This window comes from Melopsittacus undulatus, chromosome 2 (assembly GCF_012275295.1).
Source record: "Melopsittacus undulatus isolate bMelUnd1 chromosome 2, bMelUnd1.mat.Z, whole genome shotgun sequence".
In the NCBI taxonomy this organism is placed as follows: Eukaryota; Metazoa; Chordata; class Aves; order Psittaciformes; family Psittaculidae; genus Melopsittacus; species Melopsittacus undulatus.
Window position 1 is genome coordinate 80,489,482 of NC_047528.1, and position 20,662 is coordinate 80,510,143.

The window sequence follows — 20,662 nt, forward strand, 5'->3', positions numbered from 1 at the left end:
TCACATGAGAAGAGAGTTCTACCAAAGCCTCCTCCATTTTCCCCTGCTGTACATCTGTAAATAAAATCATGCCAATCAATCAGCCAAAAGGGCTTGCTGCTGATAATGTTGGGTGGGATTAAGAGAGATGAAAGAGGAAAGATTTTCAGCTGGGAGGTTTTTGTTAGTTTTGTTTTTCACCTTCCCAACCATATCTCCTAATCATACATGCCTTTGATGGGTTGGGTGATGTTTTCTTTTAATAAATATTTCCCAAGAATGTCTTCAGCTGTCATATGGAGCCTTCATGTTTTGGTTTTGTTTCTCCCAGGCCCAAATAGCTGAAATTTACATACTATTTTGGTTATATAAGGATAAGTTAATATGTGAGAAAGGTGGACACCATTCTTAGGACTGCACGCAGTGTTTCAGGCAGCATATACTGCTGTCTTGCAGCTGGGCACTGGGCATTCATCAGCACTGAACTACAGTGGCAAAAGCCATAAAAAACTCACATTCATTGAAACTGATTTTCAAGGGAAAGATTTAATTTCTTTATCTGTCCCCTATGGTTCTCCTGAGAGTGACTTACTGTAAGCAGCAAAATTAATGTAGCTCTAACTACTTCAGCAGGAAGGCTGTGGAGAATTGATGAACATTATGTTGGGGTTTTTGCTGATACCAATCTCAACTTACCAATGTGGCCACCCATTCATTCATTTTAATATCTAGCTGAGTTCATATCAAAACAAAAATGCATGGCTTCCATCTTCCACATGCAAAATAGCAAATTATCATAGAATCATAGAGGGATTTAGGGTGAAAGAGGCCTAGAAGGTTGCCTGGTCCACTTTTGGACCTTTAAGTCCTCCTTCTTAGGTTAGCAAGCCTGATGGAAAAGATGCTATTCCTTTGCTTTTGGCAGATGGATCTTACTGCTTATCTTGTTACTGAGGAGAGCAAAGGATCAGTTCCCTCAACTTGCTGGCACCACTGCCTCAGGCAGCCCAGGATGCCATTGACCTTCTTTGCCATGGTGGCATTTTGCTGACTCATGTTCGGTTTGGTATGTACCAGTTTGTGTCATTGGCAAACTTTTTTTTGATAAATCTGATAGTTCAAGCTGAGGGTGCACTCCACCCCATCATCCAGATCATTAATGAAGACCTTGAACAGCTCTCAGCCTCCGGGCTACACTGACTTACTACTTACTGACCTCCAACTAGACTTTGTTCCACTTTGATGACCACCTGCTGGGCCCAGACGTTGCAGTTTTCTATTTATTAAGTTTTTCCAGCCATTGGCTCATTTTACTCCTTTCTTCTCTAGGTTTAAGTACCCTGTGTTAGCTATGATTTTCTCCCACAAATATGCTTACACATTCTGATCAAGTCATCTCTCAGTCATCTTTTTTCTTGGTAAGAGATTGCTCTTCAGGTTCTTTGCTGTTATGTGTTTTTTCAAGGCCTTGAAATATTGTTTATGGCTCTTCAGCAGATCAGTCTTCTTTTTTTTTTTTTTTTACTTTAACTCTGTGTGTTCCAATACCATTCTCAGGAGTACTTTTGAAGAAATTCACCTCATTACTTGTACACAGTTCCTCAGTATTGGATCTTCATATTTTACTATGTCTGGTTTTAAGCCTTATGTTGAATAACTTACCTATCATGACTCCTACAGTCATTCTACCCATTTTGTAGGTGTGAACTGTAGTCTTTGTTCCCAGTGCATTGGTTTTGTTTTACTGTACTAGCATGTATTTTGCTTTGAATAAGCACAGTTTACGAAACCAGTTTCCTCATGTTTATCATTATTTTCTGGTCTGCTTTTGTCATTTGTAAATTTTAATTGAATTGATTTCTCTCCTCTACTGATCACTGATGTCAATGCTGAAGAGTATGTGTAACCGTTTGTGATGCATAGAGAGAATCCCTCTCTATCCCATACTGACAAATGCTTACTTGGCTGTCATCACTTTGTGGTTCATGGATAATTGATTTTTTTGAGATGCTTCAACTTTGCACCTCTTAATCCGTTTCACATGTACTTTATTAAACACCGTGTAATGCTAATTCTATTGCAGTATCCTTTGGAAGTAAATCAAATCATGTTCAAGAGATTACTTATAGTACATCTCAGCTGTACATTAGTACAGCTTTTCTCAGCTAAATTTGTAATTTTATGAAAAAATTAACTGTCATGTTTGTTTGGGGCTCTTCTGTATAAAAGCATATTGGTTGATGTTAATTACATGTCTGTTCTTAAATTCTTGATCATTAAAAGTCCCTATCAGTATTTCTGTTGGTTTTTTTCCTCAGGTTAGTGTTAGATTGTTGCATACAAATAGTTATATGGATCATTAAGGTGTACTTGTATAACTATTTCAAAAGAAACTAGCATTTTGTTAGATACATGGGTCTTAGCCTCTTGAGGTAGCTTCAAGCTTTGGGAAGTCCAGCAAGTAGTGGATCTTCTTAGCTCTAATAGGACTACAAAGTTCAAGCATTTATTTTATGCATACACTGAATTTTGAAGAACTATGAAGTATTTTATTGCTAATGAACCTAAAGATAGTTCTCTATCTTTATTTTGCTGCTACACTGATACGGTGCTTATTGATGAGATTTTTTTGTGCTATGAAGTATTTTTTATCACATTATAGACTGAATTCTATATTCTTAGGTAATAGCTGTCTTAATTGTTCTTATGAGTGTTCTGTTTCAGAAAACTTTTGATTTATGCCAGCAGCATTCTGCTTTCATTCTCTATTTCTTACACATCTGGTTTATATATTCTACCAAGTTAAAATTTGCTTGTAATTTTCTTTATGTTAAGAAAAAGGACTTTCAAGTTGATTGGAACAGTTCTTTTACCCATATGAAATATAATCAGGTTATAATACTGGTTGTTCAGTAGTTGCAGTCTTCTACTCCAGTAACTTAATTTTTCTTTGCATGATGTAATGAAATTCAGAATTTGTTTCAGATGTATATTTTTTATTAAGTATTCTCTCTATATTTTAGAAAATACTAGTTCTAGAGACTTGGGACAACAGGTATGCCTACCACAAACTCAGAGCAGCAGCACCGTAGCAGAAGAATCTTTCCTAGTAGACAGGAAGTAACAGGTAACCTGTTCTGCTCTTTAAAGGATGCAGTTGGAAAGCTCTCTTGGGCCAGACCAATTACAGTATTGAGCAGTTGACTGTAGAGGTCTTGCAGGTCTCAACATCAGGTAACATTTTAAAAAAAGAAGGATAGTGTATTTTGAAGGACCATACTTTACCTGCTGTTTATATGTGGTTTGTTCTTCCTGAATATTATTTGCTAAATAACTTTTAGTGTTATGTTAAACAAAAACCCCAAACAACCCCAAACATTTATCTGCAGTAGAAATGTCCTGTTTGTTTCACTTGCTGTGTCTGTCACCAGTGTATAAGCAACAGAAAGCAGGCTTCCCCATTCATAGATATTTTAGTTCAGTGAGTTTATGACAGGCCTGTATTTCTGTTAACTTTTTGGTTTGGCTTGGTTTGGTTTTTTGTTAATGCTTATACAGGAGCATCAATTGCTTAATTCCCATCTAGTTACTTTAGTTGGTGTCTAGAATAGTTTAGGGTGTCTTCTGGCCCAACCATTCCACTAAAAACAGGTCCAACCTTGATGTTAGGTTGGTTGTTTGGGGAGGTTCTACAGTCTGTCTAAGGAAGACCATCGTGGATGCAGACCGATCAGTTCTATGCAGCCTTTCTCCTACTCCTAATGTGGCTGTATTCATCCCAAGTAGTCATGCAGCCAGTTCCGGATGGTCGTGTCCACTTCTGTGACAAAGGAGTATCGACTGGCTTCACATAAGTCCATTTGAAATATTTTTAATAATCTATGGGTTACATAGTAATATCTATATCTAGATATATTTATACTATATTTGTATCTATATGAGTTTATATAAATTATTATATACCTGGATGAGGGGAGGGTGGGGGGGAGGGAGGAGAGGAGAGGGGAGTGTGTATATCAGAGGCCTTTCAGTTTGAGGCTTGTCAAGAACAGCAGGCAAAGGGTTGCACTGATTTGGTTCTTAGTATTTGCTGCTACCATGGCTGTTACTACTTCCTAAAACAAAACAAAACCCTTTATGTTGTTGTTTTCTCTGAACATTTGTCCTTCTAATCTATTAAATACTGCTTTGAAGTTAGTAAGAAAAAAAGTTTATCATGGATTACAGTTGGGAAACCTTAAGATTTAAAGCTTTAAAACATTACCACATTTTAGATGTGTAGCTCTCCATTTTGTATGCCAAATCTGCCTAAAGCTGAGTTCTAGCTGAAATTTTAATCTAACATGGATTAGCACTTTTTTAAGATTAGAGAAAACATGTTGTGTCTACCTTAAACTAATCCACAACAGCTCTTCTGAGATGCTGTTTTTCCTTTCTGGATTCACTTGGGTGCTTGAGATCTAACAGGTCAGCCTAGATTGTTGAGTGCTTTCTGTTCTTCATGGTAAATTGCAGATAAGCTCAATTTATAAGCCCTCAAAAAAAGAGAAAAGGCTATAAACACTCTCAAAATTCCACCTCCCTCTGACCTCTCTTGTTACAATATCTGGTCATACAGTGTGCCATATATGGAGATTTTCCCTCAAAACATGTTTGTAACATGGGTCTTGATACGGCATTGGGTACCAGCTGTTGCTGAAGTGAAGAACTATGCAGATCTGAAAAATGAAATGGGAAAGGAAAATTAAGGCCAGAAGGAGGCAGAACTAGAGCTCTCTTTTCTCAAAGAATATGCAGGTCTAAGGGAAAGTTTGAGAGGAACCTAAGAGGACTGCAGGAAAGAGGTTTGGGCAGGTATTGAAAGTAGTTACGGGAATGTATGGGTAGCTGAGAGGAGGCTGAGGATGAAGTTTGACAATCTCAGAACACTTAGCAAAAGGGTTTTTGAGACTTTTGAGTGTCTTGCTTGATGCTCAGCTTAATTAGGTAACAGCAGAAGGAAGAAAATAGTGTCATTTAAGGTGGAGTTAAGTAGGGTACAATATGTTTATCTCAGAATAAAGTATGGTTCAGATTTAAAAAAAAACACCAAAACACAAAACCCCTCTCCAAGTATGCTTGCAAGAATTGAGATTAGATGAGTAAAGAGACCAGAACTGGTATATGAGAGTGGAGCTGCACATGAATAGATGTAGAAGAAGCTAAAAGCAAAGAAGCTGAATTGAGCTGAACTGGCTGAATTAGAATGTTCAAATGGGGTATCTGTTGGCTAAACCCCTGGATAGGCAGGTAGGCTTGAAATAGCATGAGGAGGCAGGCATGGATGAAGATTGCCTGTGGAAATTTGGATGAGAAAAGCAAGAAATTTTGAGTATGATTCCTTTCATTAAAAAAAGTACAAGAAAATTCCTAAGTCTTCACTTACTTCTGCTATAGATACAGGGCAAAATGTGTGGCTTGCAGAGAAGATAGAAATTCACTGTTAAGGATTACTCAAACATCAAAAATGGGTTATTTCAAACAGCAAAATCTGTGTATTCCTTTAAACCCTGTTCTGAGGAAGAATGGGCAGAAATACTGATTATTTCTTTTATCAGACATCCTGATACTGTGGAATTGGACATTGGAAAGTTGCATAATCGTAGAATGAATAGTACTCACTTAAGTTTAATTCAGGTCATATATATGGTGTTATCCCATTCTGTCTTTTTTTCGGTAGCGTGCAGCACTCATTAGATGAGCAGCTAATACACGTTTGTTTCTCTCCATTGCTTAGTGGATGTCCTTTACCTTACCAAGTGCACTCTGTGAAGCTTTGCTTAGAATTATTTATTTTTCTCATGGAATTTTCTGTGACACACTTCACTGTAGGATCGAGTGGCTCTTAAAGGACATCATTACAAGAGCTGTATAAAGCAAAGGGACAAACATTATTTCTCAGAGAAATGAGGTATAGGGGAATGAGCATTGAATGTGTTCATTAATATGTTCATACGTTTGAGTGCTAAATTTGTGAAGAAAGAACCTGATTTTTCAGAATGTGTGGTATTGTGTAACTGTCCAAAGCACAGCTTTCAGATTACAGTTGGGTCTACTCAAACTTCAAAAGTTCAGCAGTGTAGACCTTGAAGTTTCACTGAAAGTGGATTCCTGAGGCAAGTTACTGTCGTGGTTCTGTTGTGAGTCCTTTCAGTAAACTGGAAGTTATTTGTCCAGCAACATGGAGGATTTGTGTAGCAAAGGCAGTAGTGTGTTTCAGCTCCCTGAGGCCAGATCCAGTTGCCTTTATTAGTTTATTTTCATATCTTTCACGTTAATACATACTCCTCAGTGTTCATAATGCATAGGGATGCAGCAGTGGTCTTGTTTATGTTGCAGACCTGTTTTATCTTAATGACAGTCCAGTAATTTAATGAGAATTAAAATACAGATGTAGTCCTTTAGCTGTAAATTGACATACATGATTTGTATGTACAGGGAACTGAAATGAGAATTACACTGATTTCTGATTGCATGCTTCTTGCAGCTTAATGTATTTTTCATATACTCTCTATGTGAACATGCATTACTGAAGGGTGCCATTGTGTTTTGTAAGACCCATATGCATACATCTGATGACAGAATTTGGCCAGTATAGAGGTATAACTTGTTTTTATTGGTATCATGAAAATTAGGCTCTCAACCATTCAGTCAGTTCACTATGGCATACTAAATATATAAATAGAAGTCATGCTCCAGTAATATATAGCAAATTTATTGTGAAGTTAATTAGTAACATGTATTAGACTGGTTTTAGCAGATTTTTTTTCTTAAGCAAAATTACTTCTCTGTATTTTGTAACATATTCCTGAAGTAATTTGTTTTAATGTGGTTGCTTGAAGTCTTAATAGAAGCCTACGCTGTAACAAGAAGTTCCTTACAATTATAAAGAAAATAAGTTAAAATTATTAGTTTATTAAGTAGAATTCTATTTGTAGGCAAATGTTTTGATACAGTAGGTCTTCTGTTGCAAACCACCCATCTGAAAATTTAAATGTAATTTTTTCTCTTTTTAAGCAGTTGCTTCCTCTCTGATACTCGATTTTAATCGTGACTTGAGCTTTCATGTCTTACTACTGCCTGGCAGTGAGAGAACTTGAGCACTAAATAATTTACTTAATTGCCTGCTATACAACAGCTGCTAATATTAAAAAAAAAGAAAAACAACACCCCAAAAGTGCCATCTCATCTTTAGGTCTGCTGTGGACAAAAAAAGCACAGGCAGGGTAAGATGACTGTAGCTACCCTGTCTGCTTGGCACTGTCTTCCTCCTCCCCTCTCTCTCTCACTTTCAGTTTTCAGTGTAATGAAGAGCAGGAGAACAATATTCTGTAATTAAGGATTCCATTAAGTTGAAGGAAAGAGCAAATGGAGTTGTTTGTTCTCCTAGCTGAAAAAATTTGTCTGGGGTGGGGGTAAGTGGTAGTAGTGTAGAAAGAGAGGTGGGTGGAGAGACTAAGTCAGGGCTGTTTGTTGAATATACTGTTAAGGACTGTTACCATCCTAATTAATCAAGTTAGAAATTACAGCTGTAGTCGGTTTCCCCCCAATTCTTGTTATCAATTTTCTTCTCTTTTGAGACAAAGCAAATATAAATTTTGTGTTCATTTGTCATTCGTTCTTTGACTTCAGCATCTCTGAAAATAACAATGTAGCACAAAAGACCAGTATTTACCTAGTTGTAATGTGGGTTGCCATGGTGTTTTGCAAATTATTGCAATTATGTTCACCATGCGAGTCGCCCTTGGTAACTGGCGAAAAAACTGATAATCCTGTTTTGAACAAAAGGTCAAATTGCTGAATAGAAAGTCTTGATTAACTAAAAGATGTACAAAGTGGAATTATTTCCTACCATTCAGAAATAGTTCTTGATCGGGTTTGGGGGAGGGGGTGAGTAAGTACATCTGATTACTGAAGTACAAAGCATTGAAAGGATGTTGTCTTGAGCCTTTCATGTAGTCTTAATGGTGGCTTTTTTGTCAAATTTACCCATTTGCGGCATTGAAAGAGGCAGCTGCATTTAAGCTTGAGAGATGGTGCTTTTTCAAGAGTTCAGTGCATGGAAAGTTCTCAGCAGTATCTGCAGTTTACTATTAGACCTTCGGCTATTAAAACTGATGTGCTGCATTTGAGCCCATAGCTCTTGGTGCTTGTAAAACCCTCTGACTGATGATCTAATAAAGTGCTCTTACTGGACAATCTCTGATCAGATACTTTAGGAAAAAAAAATAAAAACCACATAACCACAGCTCTGAAAAGGATGGGGTAGAAACACAGGGCTGTACAGAAAAGTTGGCTTCTATAATCTCTAGTGGAAACATCAGTAAATATGAGTGTGGCTTTAGTTTAAGTACTTTAAAGGCTCCAGAAATATTTTTTATTTACATTTGCAAAAGTAAAAATCAGCCTGAAAAGATTAAAAGTTCTTCATAATCACCAGTCCTCAACAACTGTATGCAAACATACAGAGGGAATGTCTTCTTCCATCGTTGTATTCAAAACACTCTGATGGATTTCCTGTGCTTTAGTGCTGTGAATTTCCTTTCCTTTTTCCTGTCTTTTCCTGCTGGGGGTGGGTGAGGTAAGAGGTGAAGAGGATTAAGCATTTTTTCTTTTTTAATTATTTTACTTTCTGTTTTTAAAGAGGTACCTGGAAATTAATTCTTAAAACTTTGGAGAGCTTGTGTGAGAGCAGCATGAAAGCAAAGTAAACCTGAACAAGTTTGTGGATTTACATTCTGCATCACCTAGCAACCCCCTGGCTCAGCCAGTTCTCTTGTCTGCCCCCAGTCCTGTTTACAGACCATTCAGACTGCTCTTCGAAACCATGAAAGATATTCAGTTTCATTAGTGCCATTCTCAAGGAGAAAATAATTAAACTTAAATGAACAAACACTGCTTAGTGATGCTTTAAACTTTTCTAGTTTAAGGTGATGAGACTGTTGAGACCACTTTCTCTGCCATTACCTTTCACAGCATTGAGCTCTGCTATATTTACTTATCTATGTATATATGTGCATTATAATTCGTTAAGTTTTCAGAACTGTATTAATTTCTTCAGTATTTAAAGTTTTCATAACCATATTGCAGAGATAAACATTTCACATAAGCAATCTTTTTGTCTCTTTACCAACTTGAAACGTATACTTGAGTTGACAAAACTTACTGCTATGTACATGATTAAAATATTCTGCGTCACACCTAATTTCATATTGAACTTCCTGCAAGGTAAGTTAAATCTGTGACAGAGGAAAGATTCAAGGTCTGTACAAATGTTTGTGGCTAGAGGGAAGAGGACAGATCCTGGAAGAAGCTGGGGCAGGAGGTGTGATTTTAGCTTTCTAACCAAAGTGGAGGCACATATTTTAAGAAATCTTGAGGTCTTAGTGTTTGTATGTTGCCAGGTTCTTTAATCTTGAGTTCTTTGTGCCTTGTTGGCAGTTGACAGACAAAACAAAATTTATTCTGAAGCAAGGTACAGTCCTTAGTTGTGACCTATTATAGTCTAAGAATGTGGTTTGCTTTGAGTTGTGTGAATAGAGAGAATATTTTGCAGAATGGACTTGGAATATCCTTCTAGAGGTTTGAACTCGCCATACAGAAATTTATAAGACATCTGTCACTGATACTTTTCTCAATGTAGTTTTTCATACGTAGTCATTTTAAGTATTCCTTCTCCCACTTGCTTACTTGAAATCCCATTTAGCTGTTTTCAGATTGTCTTAAGTAAAATGAAATTGTTGGTAATTACTGGTTCCCTTTGTGAGTGCTATGTTAACCTATGAACACTTGTGCTCTACTTTTTAATGTTTTTGGTGCCTAGAACTTTATTTTACTGAAGACCAAAGTATTGGCTTTGATTTGAAGAAAAGCAGAACATACTTGATAATGTAGTTTATAATCTACAACTGTTAAGGTTGAATTTGTTCACTTGTGGTGCTATTACATGTGTTTAAGTGAGGGCCACTGTTTGCATCAAACCTATCATAAGGATTTGGAGTGCTCTATTATCCTTTCAACAGGCTGATGGCAGAGCCTGGTCTTTGCACAAATGAGATCAATAAGTTTCAAATAACTCATATGAAATGGCATGTTACTGTACACTTAAAGATGTCATACTTAAAAAGTAAAATCAATTTTTAATAAGATGTAAAGCTCTTACATTGACCTACAAGATATTTTTCACTTCTGTCTTGTTTGACAGTTTTTGTTTAAAGCGTTTTTTATGTTATCTGAAGCATTTGGGTTCTTTTTGGGGGGAATAGGGTGCATTTCTTGCTTCTCCCATGATCTTCTGCTTTGATTCCTCCCCACTCCTGGGACTTTTAATGGTAAAACTGACGAAAAAAAATACTCCAGTAATCTCTAGCAAATATTACTGTCAGAAGTTTTCTTTCAGTCTTGTGTGTTTTCTTCCAAATTATTTTTCACTTCTGGATTAAGAAGCAATTCAAGTTCTATTATTTTGGGGTATCCAAATCACAAAAGGCATTCTTGAAAATCTATAAACTTTCATTTTCAGTAGCCTAGAAATAGGTGTATTTTGTGGCTGGCCTCACATCAGGACCTTGAGGTGCATGGATCTTGAAAGAAGCCCTTAAAAGTATGCTTATGGGACAGAATTTTGTTTTAGGGTAAATCCTCTCAAGTTTATGTTAATTTTCCATAATATGCAAAGGGAAATAGATTTGGGTCTTTGTGTGTTTTACATCAGAGCAGCTGGGTACAAAACGTGAGTGTCACTTTTTGTAGTGGGTACCTGGAAAACCCCTCAGTGTTTTTGTCATTCCTAGTATCATTGGATTTTTCCAAGATAGATAGACACTTTGTGTTCTTCTGAGAAACTTGGGTGAAATTAGGGTAAAGATAGCAAGCTAGTGTAGCTACATTGCTCTCTATTACAGTTTGTCTTTGGATCTTCACAGTCTGGTTCTTTGAAGGTGCAGTTCCCATTTACTCCAGTTGCCTCTCAGTCAGTTTGGGCTGGCAGCTTTCCAGTGGGGAACTTGAGTGTCTCTGGGAACAGGAGGTGTCAGTAGATATTATTTTGGAGAGGGTATCCTTCTCTTTTACCAGGAGTACTGTCTCATTGAGTGGTAAAGTGGTCATTTGCTTTCTACTAGGAAGTTATTCACTAAGATGCTTCAATGATAACATCCATTAATGTAGTTCCTGTGATGATAATATTGGGTATATAACCAGCCATCTCCAGGATCTGTACTACTTTCAAGTAGTACACTTTTTAAAGCAATTTATATCTCCCTGTTACTATTCTTTCATTTAACGGACAGTTCTGTGTTTTTCCTGAAGGATCACATCTATCCATTAATCAACCTAGATAATGCTGTATTCAAGAGGAGCATAATGAACCATACAGGAAAGGAATTTTCTTTCTTTATAAGAGTTTTTTTTATCCGTTCCATCCTACAGCTGAATTCAGATAATTTATATAGGCCAAAACTCAAGAAGCTCTGAAAATGAGAAAGTGCTTTGAGAAGAAACTGAAATTGTATCTTCAACTTCCACTGAAGTGAGCCAGCATGAAATGGAGTGTGAAGTGCTGTGGTCCTTGTTTACTTTTTCCCTAAATTGGATTATCAGGTAGCATCAGACTCTAAAAATACTCATACTGGAAATGTAACTTGTTTTATTCTGGATGAGAAACTAGCTACAGTATTGAAGAAGAAAAATTAATCTCAATTGAATGGCCAAGAGTGAGTAGATAAAATAGCTCCTTACCATTACTTGTGATCTGAATAGTCATATACCACACTGCATCTATGATCAGGTCTCTTAATGCACTATAGTTAGCTTTATGTATAAATTTTAGGAACACATTTCAGTTGTTGTTACTATAATGGTTACTAAAAGTATTTGCATTGCTTCTTGAAATTTAAAGCCAAATGTATGCAACACCTAACAAAATGCCAGACAACATAGAATAAGCATTCCTTGGGTAAGGGATTTGAGCTGTAGAATAAATTTATAAAGGAATATATGCAAACCTAAGGTGCTCCACAGTTCTAAGCATATGCTGCAGTATCGTTCTTTTCAGCTAGAAAAAGCTTGGCAGCATGTTTACCACAGTACCTATCCCACTTTAAATGAAAAGACAAAAGCTCTAGTCAGCCACCATAAATAATAGGCTCTTGACCCAACTCCTTTTATAAAACAATTTATTTGAAGAGTCTGTGAAAATATCAAGGAACTTATTACTGGGAGGTGATTAAATGTTACACTTAGAACAGCAGTATAAAGCCTTAAAACATCCTCGAATATAATCTTTGGCTTATATACTCAGATTCAAGTATAAATGTTAGATAGCTTTAAGAATTTTTTTTTACTTAAAATTTTCAGTTATGCCTGGCAATTCAAGAGAACTTGCGCACACTCATCATTGTTAAATTATTTTACATTTTGAAATTCTGGAATGAAAATCAAACATATCTTTTCTCTAGTAAGTGATCTATTGAACCTAATGTAAGACTTCTGACTTAGTACAATTTGATGTCTTTGTAGTAACATGCTAAAGAAGTGAGAAGAACTTTTTCAGTAATTTTGCGTTAGTCTTTTGCGAACTGGAAAAGAAGATTAAAATGACTAGTATATAAATAACAATGTCTATCCATATACTACTTTGAGATCTAAATGTGTCTGAACCCATGTATTAAAGAGGCTTTGCTGGTCCCCTAGATTGCCCTTAAAGATATAATGACATCCTTTTCGTGGCCTCACAGCCATTTTTTATTATTATTATTGAGAAACTCTTTCAAACAATGTTTGTTTTCTTATGTCTGGCAGCAGTAGAGTTTGCCTCTTTATAAAAGAGGTTTTCTGAGGTTTTTACGAGGTACATTTCCCCATGAAAAACTAGGATTTTGCCTGAAGAACCTGAGTTAAGCTGGACTTTACATTGTGCTAAGGGGATAAAGTTTCCCATGTGAAATCTTATTTCACTATTTAAGATAGGATCTGTGACCTGAGGGGTTTCTTCTTGGGATTGTAGCAGTGGCAGGTAGGTGTCACTTGAGTCTGTGTTGTCTACTGAAATTCCAGTGCATGACACTAGTTCTCATGCTGTCATCTGGATTTTCATTGCTACTGAGATCTCAGCAAGATGGTGGAAGTGCATTGGATCAAGTCACTGTTACTACTAGAGTATGTCTTTGCTCTGAACAGGCAAAAAAGCACATTAGCAGTTGAAATTATTTAAGTGTAATTGGGTTTCTGGCACACAGCAGAGAAACTTTCTTGACTTCCCAGCAATAGCTTATCTTTAACTTGATATTGATACCACTTTTGGTGTTTCAGGTGTAAAGTTGTGATGTAATTCTCAGAAGATATAGTCAGACACTTTCCAAAGAATATACAAACAGAGGTTTTGGGTCAAGTTTTTATTCCGGAGGTGTTGTATAGTACTAAAGAACATTTGTCTATCTGCTCCCCCAGAAATTCAGACATTTACAGGAGACAGACAGGTGGAACAGGGAGAACTGGTGTGTGATACAGAAGTTACTGCAAATGGAACTGATAACTTGCAGGGCTCTAAGTCATGTCTGCTGGTGCCACAAGAAACTTCATATAAAATATGTCATAAATTATCTACCTTTTAACATTGCAGGGAGTATCAGAAGATCTGATAGTTTACCCAGGAATGCAGTGATGGTGAAACCTCATCCTTCCAGGGAATTTTCATTGTGTTATGTCTCATTCAGCCTTCTAGAAGCTGGTTTGCTGATGAGTGACATGAACAGCAAGCTATTGCTGATTCAGTAAGAAAGCATGTCCGGGTTGGTTTGTACACTTCCCTTCTGGAGGATTTGGTGGTTTAAGGTGATAATTTTAGTTCTGCAGTGAGGAAGCTGTGGGTTTTTGGATCCAATGTGCTTTTGAGGTTAGGTATCTCAGCCATCTGGAGAGTGGGTGTCACCCACCAAGATCCCATTTTCAAAAATCCGCATTAAGGTTGTCTTCAATGGAGAGCAAAATTGTGAAGAAGCAAGCACTAATTACATTTGAAATTCAACTCCCTAAGCGTCAGAGAGTGACCTCTGAATAATTTTCAGTGCTTCCAGTTTTTTTCTTTTACTACTGAATTCTTTAATTCCATGTAAACTTTTAAAGCATTATGGTCCCTCCACATCTAGACTGTCTGAAGGCTAGAACCAGATACAGAACTGAAATGCAGAGAAGCACATCCAGTCCTTCACTGTAGCAGACAACCAAGCTACATTGTAAACTGTAATTTGTAAAAACTAGTAAGATAAAGCTCAATAATGTACATTGTTGACTCTTGCAACTTCCGTTTGAAAGGCTGTTCCAAAATCACTTGCCTCTGTATTTTGGGGTAATATTTATAATGCTTGTTGATCACTACAATGCCAGAGGCTAATTCTCAAGAACAGACTTACAAAGAAAGAAAATTACTTTTGACTTGCAAATTTCTCACCATTAGCTATGGTTTGTGGACATAGTACTCTTTAGGGATTTTCTTTCACATTGTGCATTTACTTCAGGGTTGGTTTGGGGTTTTTTTTGCATACAATTTTTATATTTTAGAATGAATTAAGCATTTGTGGACAGAATGTTTGGAAATGCTAGTTGGTTTTTTCCCCCTATGAACTTGTATTTCATTTCCCACAGTGTTGTGAATACCAAATAGAACAAAACCAAAGGTTTCCTAGTATGATTTTGTTTGATCTGTTACAAATTAATTTACAGACTCAGTGATAGCTGCTGGGAAATGAAGGCTTGGTTTTGTTTGGTCAGTGAAGACAACAAGCATGGATCAAATAAGGGTTAGCAAAAATGCACTTGAACAAATTGAATCGGAACATAATGCATGTATTGAATTTGGTTGCAACATGCATGACCATGGAAAAGTGTTTTTGTTTAAAACAAATCAAGGCTATGGCTTAATTATCAAAGCAAAACAAGAGACATAAAGAGCTACATGTTTCTGATACTGCTTTTTCAAAAATAGCTCTCTTTACACAATTATCTACATGTTTAATTTCCATGCATAATAGCAACAGTTATTGTTGTCATTTTTTAAGAGAGATTAACAGATAGTAAGTACAAACAAACGCAAATAAGGCCTGAATAGAGAGGTGACAAAGAAGAAAAGACCTCTTTAATGTTAATTATAACTGGTAGGAAGTCTATACAAATGACATTAAATGTTTTCTATATGAGTAGAAGGGATATTTAGTTAGTTAGCATCTGTGCAACAGGTTAGAGCTTTTTGTTTAGGCAACACTCAGATCTCCATATTTTAAATATGACTTGTTGAGAAATGTACTGTTAGTAAAAGTTGAATGTTTTGATCATTATTTCTTAGTAGTTGAAAACAAGTATAATAATACTAAGCTGTTACATTTGAACGCTTATTTTTATCCTAAGCTATTGGTTTTAGTTTAAGCAGGGTTTTTCAGGCTTTTTTCACCTGTATTTTGTGACCAGCAAAGTTTCCAGTGCTGTCTTCAACAGTAACTGCATTAGACCAAAATAGTTGCATAAAGAAACTTCAAATGCATTCAGTGGTAGTTTGAATGGACCATCTATGCATTCCCTTGTAAGATAGTAGGAGCAATACCTTGCAAGTGGTGTACTCCTTTGTTTCTTAATTATTAGCCAAAAGAGCCAATAGGTGGCAGAAAACACAGTTGCTGTTATCATGCATTATTTTCATGGTTGTCTATTTGTGAGTGTTCTGCTCAGCTGAAGCTGGGATGCTGTTCTTGTTCCAGGCTTTGTTTTTTCAGTTGTACTTGCATTCCCTACCTAAGTACCTTACTATCTGGCAGTTTTCATACTTTGTTTTTCTAGTATAATAAATTGTTTCAAAGTTCAAATGTGGTCATTTAATATGTTTTGAGTCATGAGTGTTCTCTTTTTGCATCAGAATCTTTTCATAGTTACAGCTGAAACAATTACACTCTTAAACAGGAGAGTTTTGGAATGGCTGAGGACATTTTCCCTCCACAATGTCGTCCCCCTCCCTGCCTGGCTGTGTATTTTAAGGCCCTGTTTGTGTCAGGCTTCTAACAGATTTTTCATAGGAAGGTAGAGGTGCCACATAATAAATATCGCTTAAACAGCTTTCCACACAGAGCACAGATTTTGTCTCTAAGAATTAACTTGATGGAAGATCTGTGACAATTCATTATCCTTTCTAGAAATGTTTTTGTGTTTTCACTCACATTGGCTCTAATATTTTCAGTACTCACATGAGTGCCTGAAGATCTCAATGCTATCCCTGAGTAGCTTTTTTTCAGTAGAAAGTTATTCCATGTCTATTAAAATTTAGTCATTTAAAAGCTGCAGTAGTAGATTAACACCTTTCTCTTTTAAAAATATATCTTAGGTTCATTTGCAAAACCAAAGCTAAGGACTAGCTTTTTCTCTTGAGGCTCATTTGTGTTTGCTGACTCCAGAAGATACAGGTCAGGTGGCTATGTTAGGTCAGGTCCTAAATTAGAAATTTTCATGGTGAAGCATCTGCTGATGAAGTAAGCTAGCCTTGTTGGGTGGCGTCTGTCTTTCTAATGTCACTTGTGAAATATTTGTCCTAAATAATTTGGATGTGACATTGAAAGTGGTGCTAGGACTGCTAGGGCAACAGTTGTGCAAGTTACCAAAATTCAGTCCACAGAAGCTTTCTGAATTCTTGACATTTTCTCACTGTGCAGTATTAAATATCTAATGATTTACATTGTTCATTTCCGTAACAGTAAACCAGTAGTGATTAGATACACTTATCATACTGTTTTCCAAAACACTTGCTCTGATTTTGGTGTAACTGTGTTTTATTAAGAGAGTCTAGGGCAGGGTTTGCCTCTTCCCCAAGTCTGTTAGGATCTTTTGGAAGATGCTTTTTTCTTCCTCCATTTACTATAAATAGATCACAGGGTGACTATTTTAGTCTGGGTATCAGGCTTTTAAATACCCATAGTTGGTGATATGAACTCTGACTGCTTGTCTTAGTTGCCTCTTTCCATTTTTGCATTACGGATCCATGCACATGTTAGGTAGTGTTATATACCTTGCTGTTGGCGTGAAGTTGCCCATAAAGTTTTCCTGTGTGTCCACACGGGCCTCTCTGCAAGAGCAACAGGAAGTGTTTTGGTGGGCTTGGCACCAAGTGGGATAATACTGATATGGCTGGAGAAATGGTGAAAGAAGAGAGCTATCTCGAATAAATTTTGAAATGAGATTTCATCTTAAACAAAGACTGAATCAGACTTCTAACACTTTTGAAAGTATTCAATTATAGAAGAATATATTTTTAAGGTGAAGAGAGGGGTAAAACTGTGTCGTGGTTTAACATGAAAAAACACCGTGTTCAGAGAACAAGCTGCAAAAACAAACAAAAAATCTCTGCATACTCTGCAGTAAAGGATAGGAAAGACATTAAAAAGAAAAGAAGCCCAAAACAAATAAAACCAACCACTGGAACAAAACAAAAGCTTTCAAAAACAGACATCTTCAAAACCCATTTAAACAAGGTTTTGGAAAACAGAAAACTAAAGTTTATATATTCCTCCACACGAATTCCAAACCACTCAAAATAAAGTAACTCAAATACCTATCTTTAACTAAGCTACTGACATAGTCATATTGAATCAGGATGCTGCATTACCAAGGTGTAGCATACAGATTCAGTTTTGTCCATGCCAGTGAGGAAATAAAACATTTCATGTCTTATGAATAAATTTGGTTTGTCAGCAAGCCAGAATCTCCACAAAATGAAAGCCAGAAAAGTTATATAGTTTCAGGCTTTTGTCACTGACTTGTAACCAAGATGGTGATAGTAACAGCATTGCTCTGATTTGAGCTGTGAAAACTGGAAGGATAGGAAACATGATAGTAATTGGAAACCTGAGTTGCCCCTGTGGAAACTAGATAGAAGTCATTGCCAGAGCCTAATGTTGGGACAGATTGTTAAAGAGCCAGTGAGAAGGGAAGCAAGCAACTTTTTGAGTTGTCATTATATTTGTAATACTTCTGTCAAAGTACCAGGGATCCTGGTATGGTTAGATTAAACTCCTTTGGAGGAGCAACAGAAACACATTCTGGAAACAGACAGAAATAAACAGTTGCTATTCCCAACAGAGAAATCAACAGCTGATAATCTGAAATACAGAAATTGACAGTGTCGCTGCTGATGGCTGGTAAAAGCAGGAACTGTTGGAGAAGAGCTACAGAAAGACTTTGAGATACCAAGATGACTTGTCAGTTAACAATGGAAGATTAAATTCTCTGCCAAATAATGTGAAGCAATGCAGATACTAAAAGCCCAATCTTAATTTTGCATACAATGTATTTGCTTATTAGTGAAGAATAATATTATAATTCTTGGATAATAAGAAATATCTTTCTAGAAATAACTGCTTAGTGCTAAAATACTCAGTAGTGCTCTAGGCAAACAAAATTTGCAGACAGAAAAGAACAGAGGACAAGATGGTAAATGCTGTCCTGTTTCTATATAAATTATGTTCATCTGGCACGCTGAATACAGTGTGCAATACTGGCTTCACCTCCCCCCCGATTTGTCCCATTTCCCCCCACGCCCTCATTTCAGAGAAGACCTGGAAGATATTCAGAGAAGGGCAACAAAGATGTGGAGTGGTTTCCATGCAAGGAACAACTAAGTAAATTAGGGCTGTGGTTTGGATAAGCGTTTGATTGCAGATGATGTGATGGAGGCCTATAAAATCATGAGTGACATGGGAAAGGTGAATGCAGAATGATTATTCCTAGTCTCTCCTGATGCAAGAACTAGAAAGCATTAAAAAAAGAAAATCTTCTTTTTTGTATTTTTTTTTTATGTGCTCAAGAAAAATAAGATACTTTTTCATACAGTGCATAGTTGTTCTGCAGGGTGTTGTAGATACTCAAAGTTTACATTGGTTCAAAAGCACTTCAGATTCATTGGGATGGAGGTAGTAATGCATCCATCATCACTGAATGTAGAGAGAGTGATTCAGGAGGTCCTTGAGCCATTTCTAAAAGCTGAGAAAATCTTCTGGAAAATTTCTACTGTGTGATTTCTGTTATGCTATTCCTTAGATATCTGCTATTGGTGCATTTTAGAGATGAGATGTGACACTGGTTAAACCTATGGTTGGACATGTCACAAAAGGTACATCCTTACAAATCACAGAAACATTCCTTTGTACTCTTAAGAGAAGCCTTTTGTGTGTCTCCTGGGCTGTTGTAGAGCAAGCTGGCTCAGATTTTATTTCATTTTAACTCAGCAAATTGCTATTTTTTTCCTAAATGAGTCAGTTTATGTTGAAATCTCAATAGCTTTCTATTAAAAAAGTTTAAAAAAGTAAAATGAACCAGAAACATTTTTAAAAAGAAAGGAGAAAAGAAAGATTCTGGCTGTTACCAGAAAACCTAAAAGTTAAAACTGTTTTTCCCCTAAAGTGCAAGCAAGGAAATGACTTTTTAAAATTTAATTAGTTATAGGTCTCTGTGTCTTGCTGTCTGGTCTACAGAGTTGTATAAAATAATTCTGTTACATGTTAACATAGTCTGAACTGGAGAAGAGCAGAGGTTTTGGTATATATTTCAAGGAAGGGATGACTGCAGCATGCAGAATGTGTGATTTTGAAGGAAGAAGACTTCAGCTTTGTTCCCCACAAAAAAAAAAACCTAAAAAACAATCTTCACCTACATATTATAGTATATAGCTGTACATGTTATAGCTTCACAGAGAACATTGAAATTGGGGATTTTTTTACTTCCTTGAGTATGATTCATTGTTTAGGTGGCATAAAAAGAAGCTATAACTTGAAGTCATGGTAAAAATGTTTTGTTTTTTTCTGTGTCTTCCCTTTCTTTAGGGTTGGTTAATTTGTGAGGAGCCAACTTGCCAGAATCGAACCCGCCGGCTTCCCCTGAGTTTTTCCCGGAGTGGCCCTGTATGCCAGGCCTGCAGGAAGGCTGTTCTGAGACCAGAGGTGAGTATTTTAAGACAAAGCTTTGGCAGCAGTGGAGCAGGATTCTCATGAAGCTCATCTTCCTCTCAACTCTGCCTTTGAAAGGTAGGAGAATTAAGCAGGAATTTTTAATTAGTTTATTAGGTTAAAGAGGACTGTTTATGCTTTTCCTACTCCACATTTAAGCTGCATCCTCATTGCTGTGAAGGAGAGCATGCCATGCAGCTGCTGTGTTTGGAAATCTTCCAGCTGATGAGCGTTTGGTCAGCAGACTAGAATTTGCTGGAATGTTTCTGCCAGAATACAGGTAAATTAAAATAGACAAAAAAAAACCAACCTTCTGAAATGAAATCATCTGCCTGCTTTTCTGCTGACTGGTTCTCACCTGACTGAGTTTAGTGCTAAAGAGCTTGAGGTGGACTTACATGTCATCTTCTGGGGGTACTCAAAGGCAGTATGTATTTTCAGGAGAAGCTCTGAGTTCTGCCCATTTGGATTTGGCTCTGTGCCTGAAAAATGTGGAAGCTTTTAAGTGTCACATGGAGCTAGATGGTCTGGTCATCCAGAGTTCAGGACTGCTTGCTCCATGCTAGCTGGGTTTTTTTGGATTCTGAGATTAAAGGAAGCTATTCTATTTCAAGTTATAAAATTCTGGTGAAGAATTTAATTTTCTTTCTTAGGAAAAAGAGATCAAA

General features: G+C 36.7%; 1 protein-coding gene across 2 annotated transcripts in view; it reads left to right on the forward strand.

Moving 5' to 3' along the window:
- The window catches only part of POLA1 (DNA polymerase alpha 1, catalytic subunit), a 192,936-nt gene that overhangs the window by 110,844 nt on the left and 61,430 nt on the right, over positions 1-20,662 (forward strand). For both annotated transcript variants that reach the window (XM_034074563.1, XM_034074564.1), the window contains exon 35: positions 19,872-19,988. In XM_034074563.1, the coding sequence (XP_033930454.1) occupies positions 19,872-19,988 (117 nt within the window). The remainder of the gene's footprint in view (positions 1-19,871; positions 19,989-20,662) is intronic.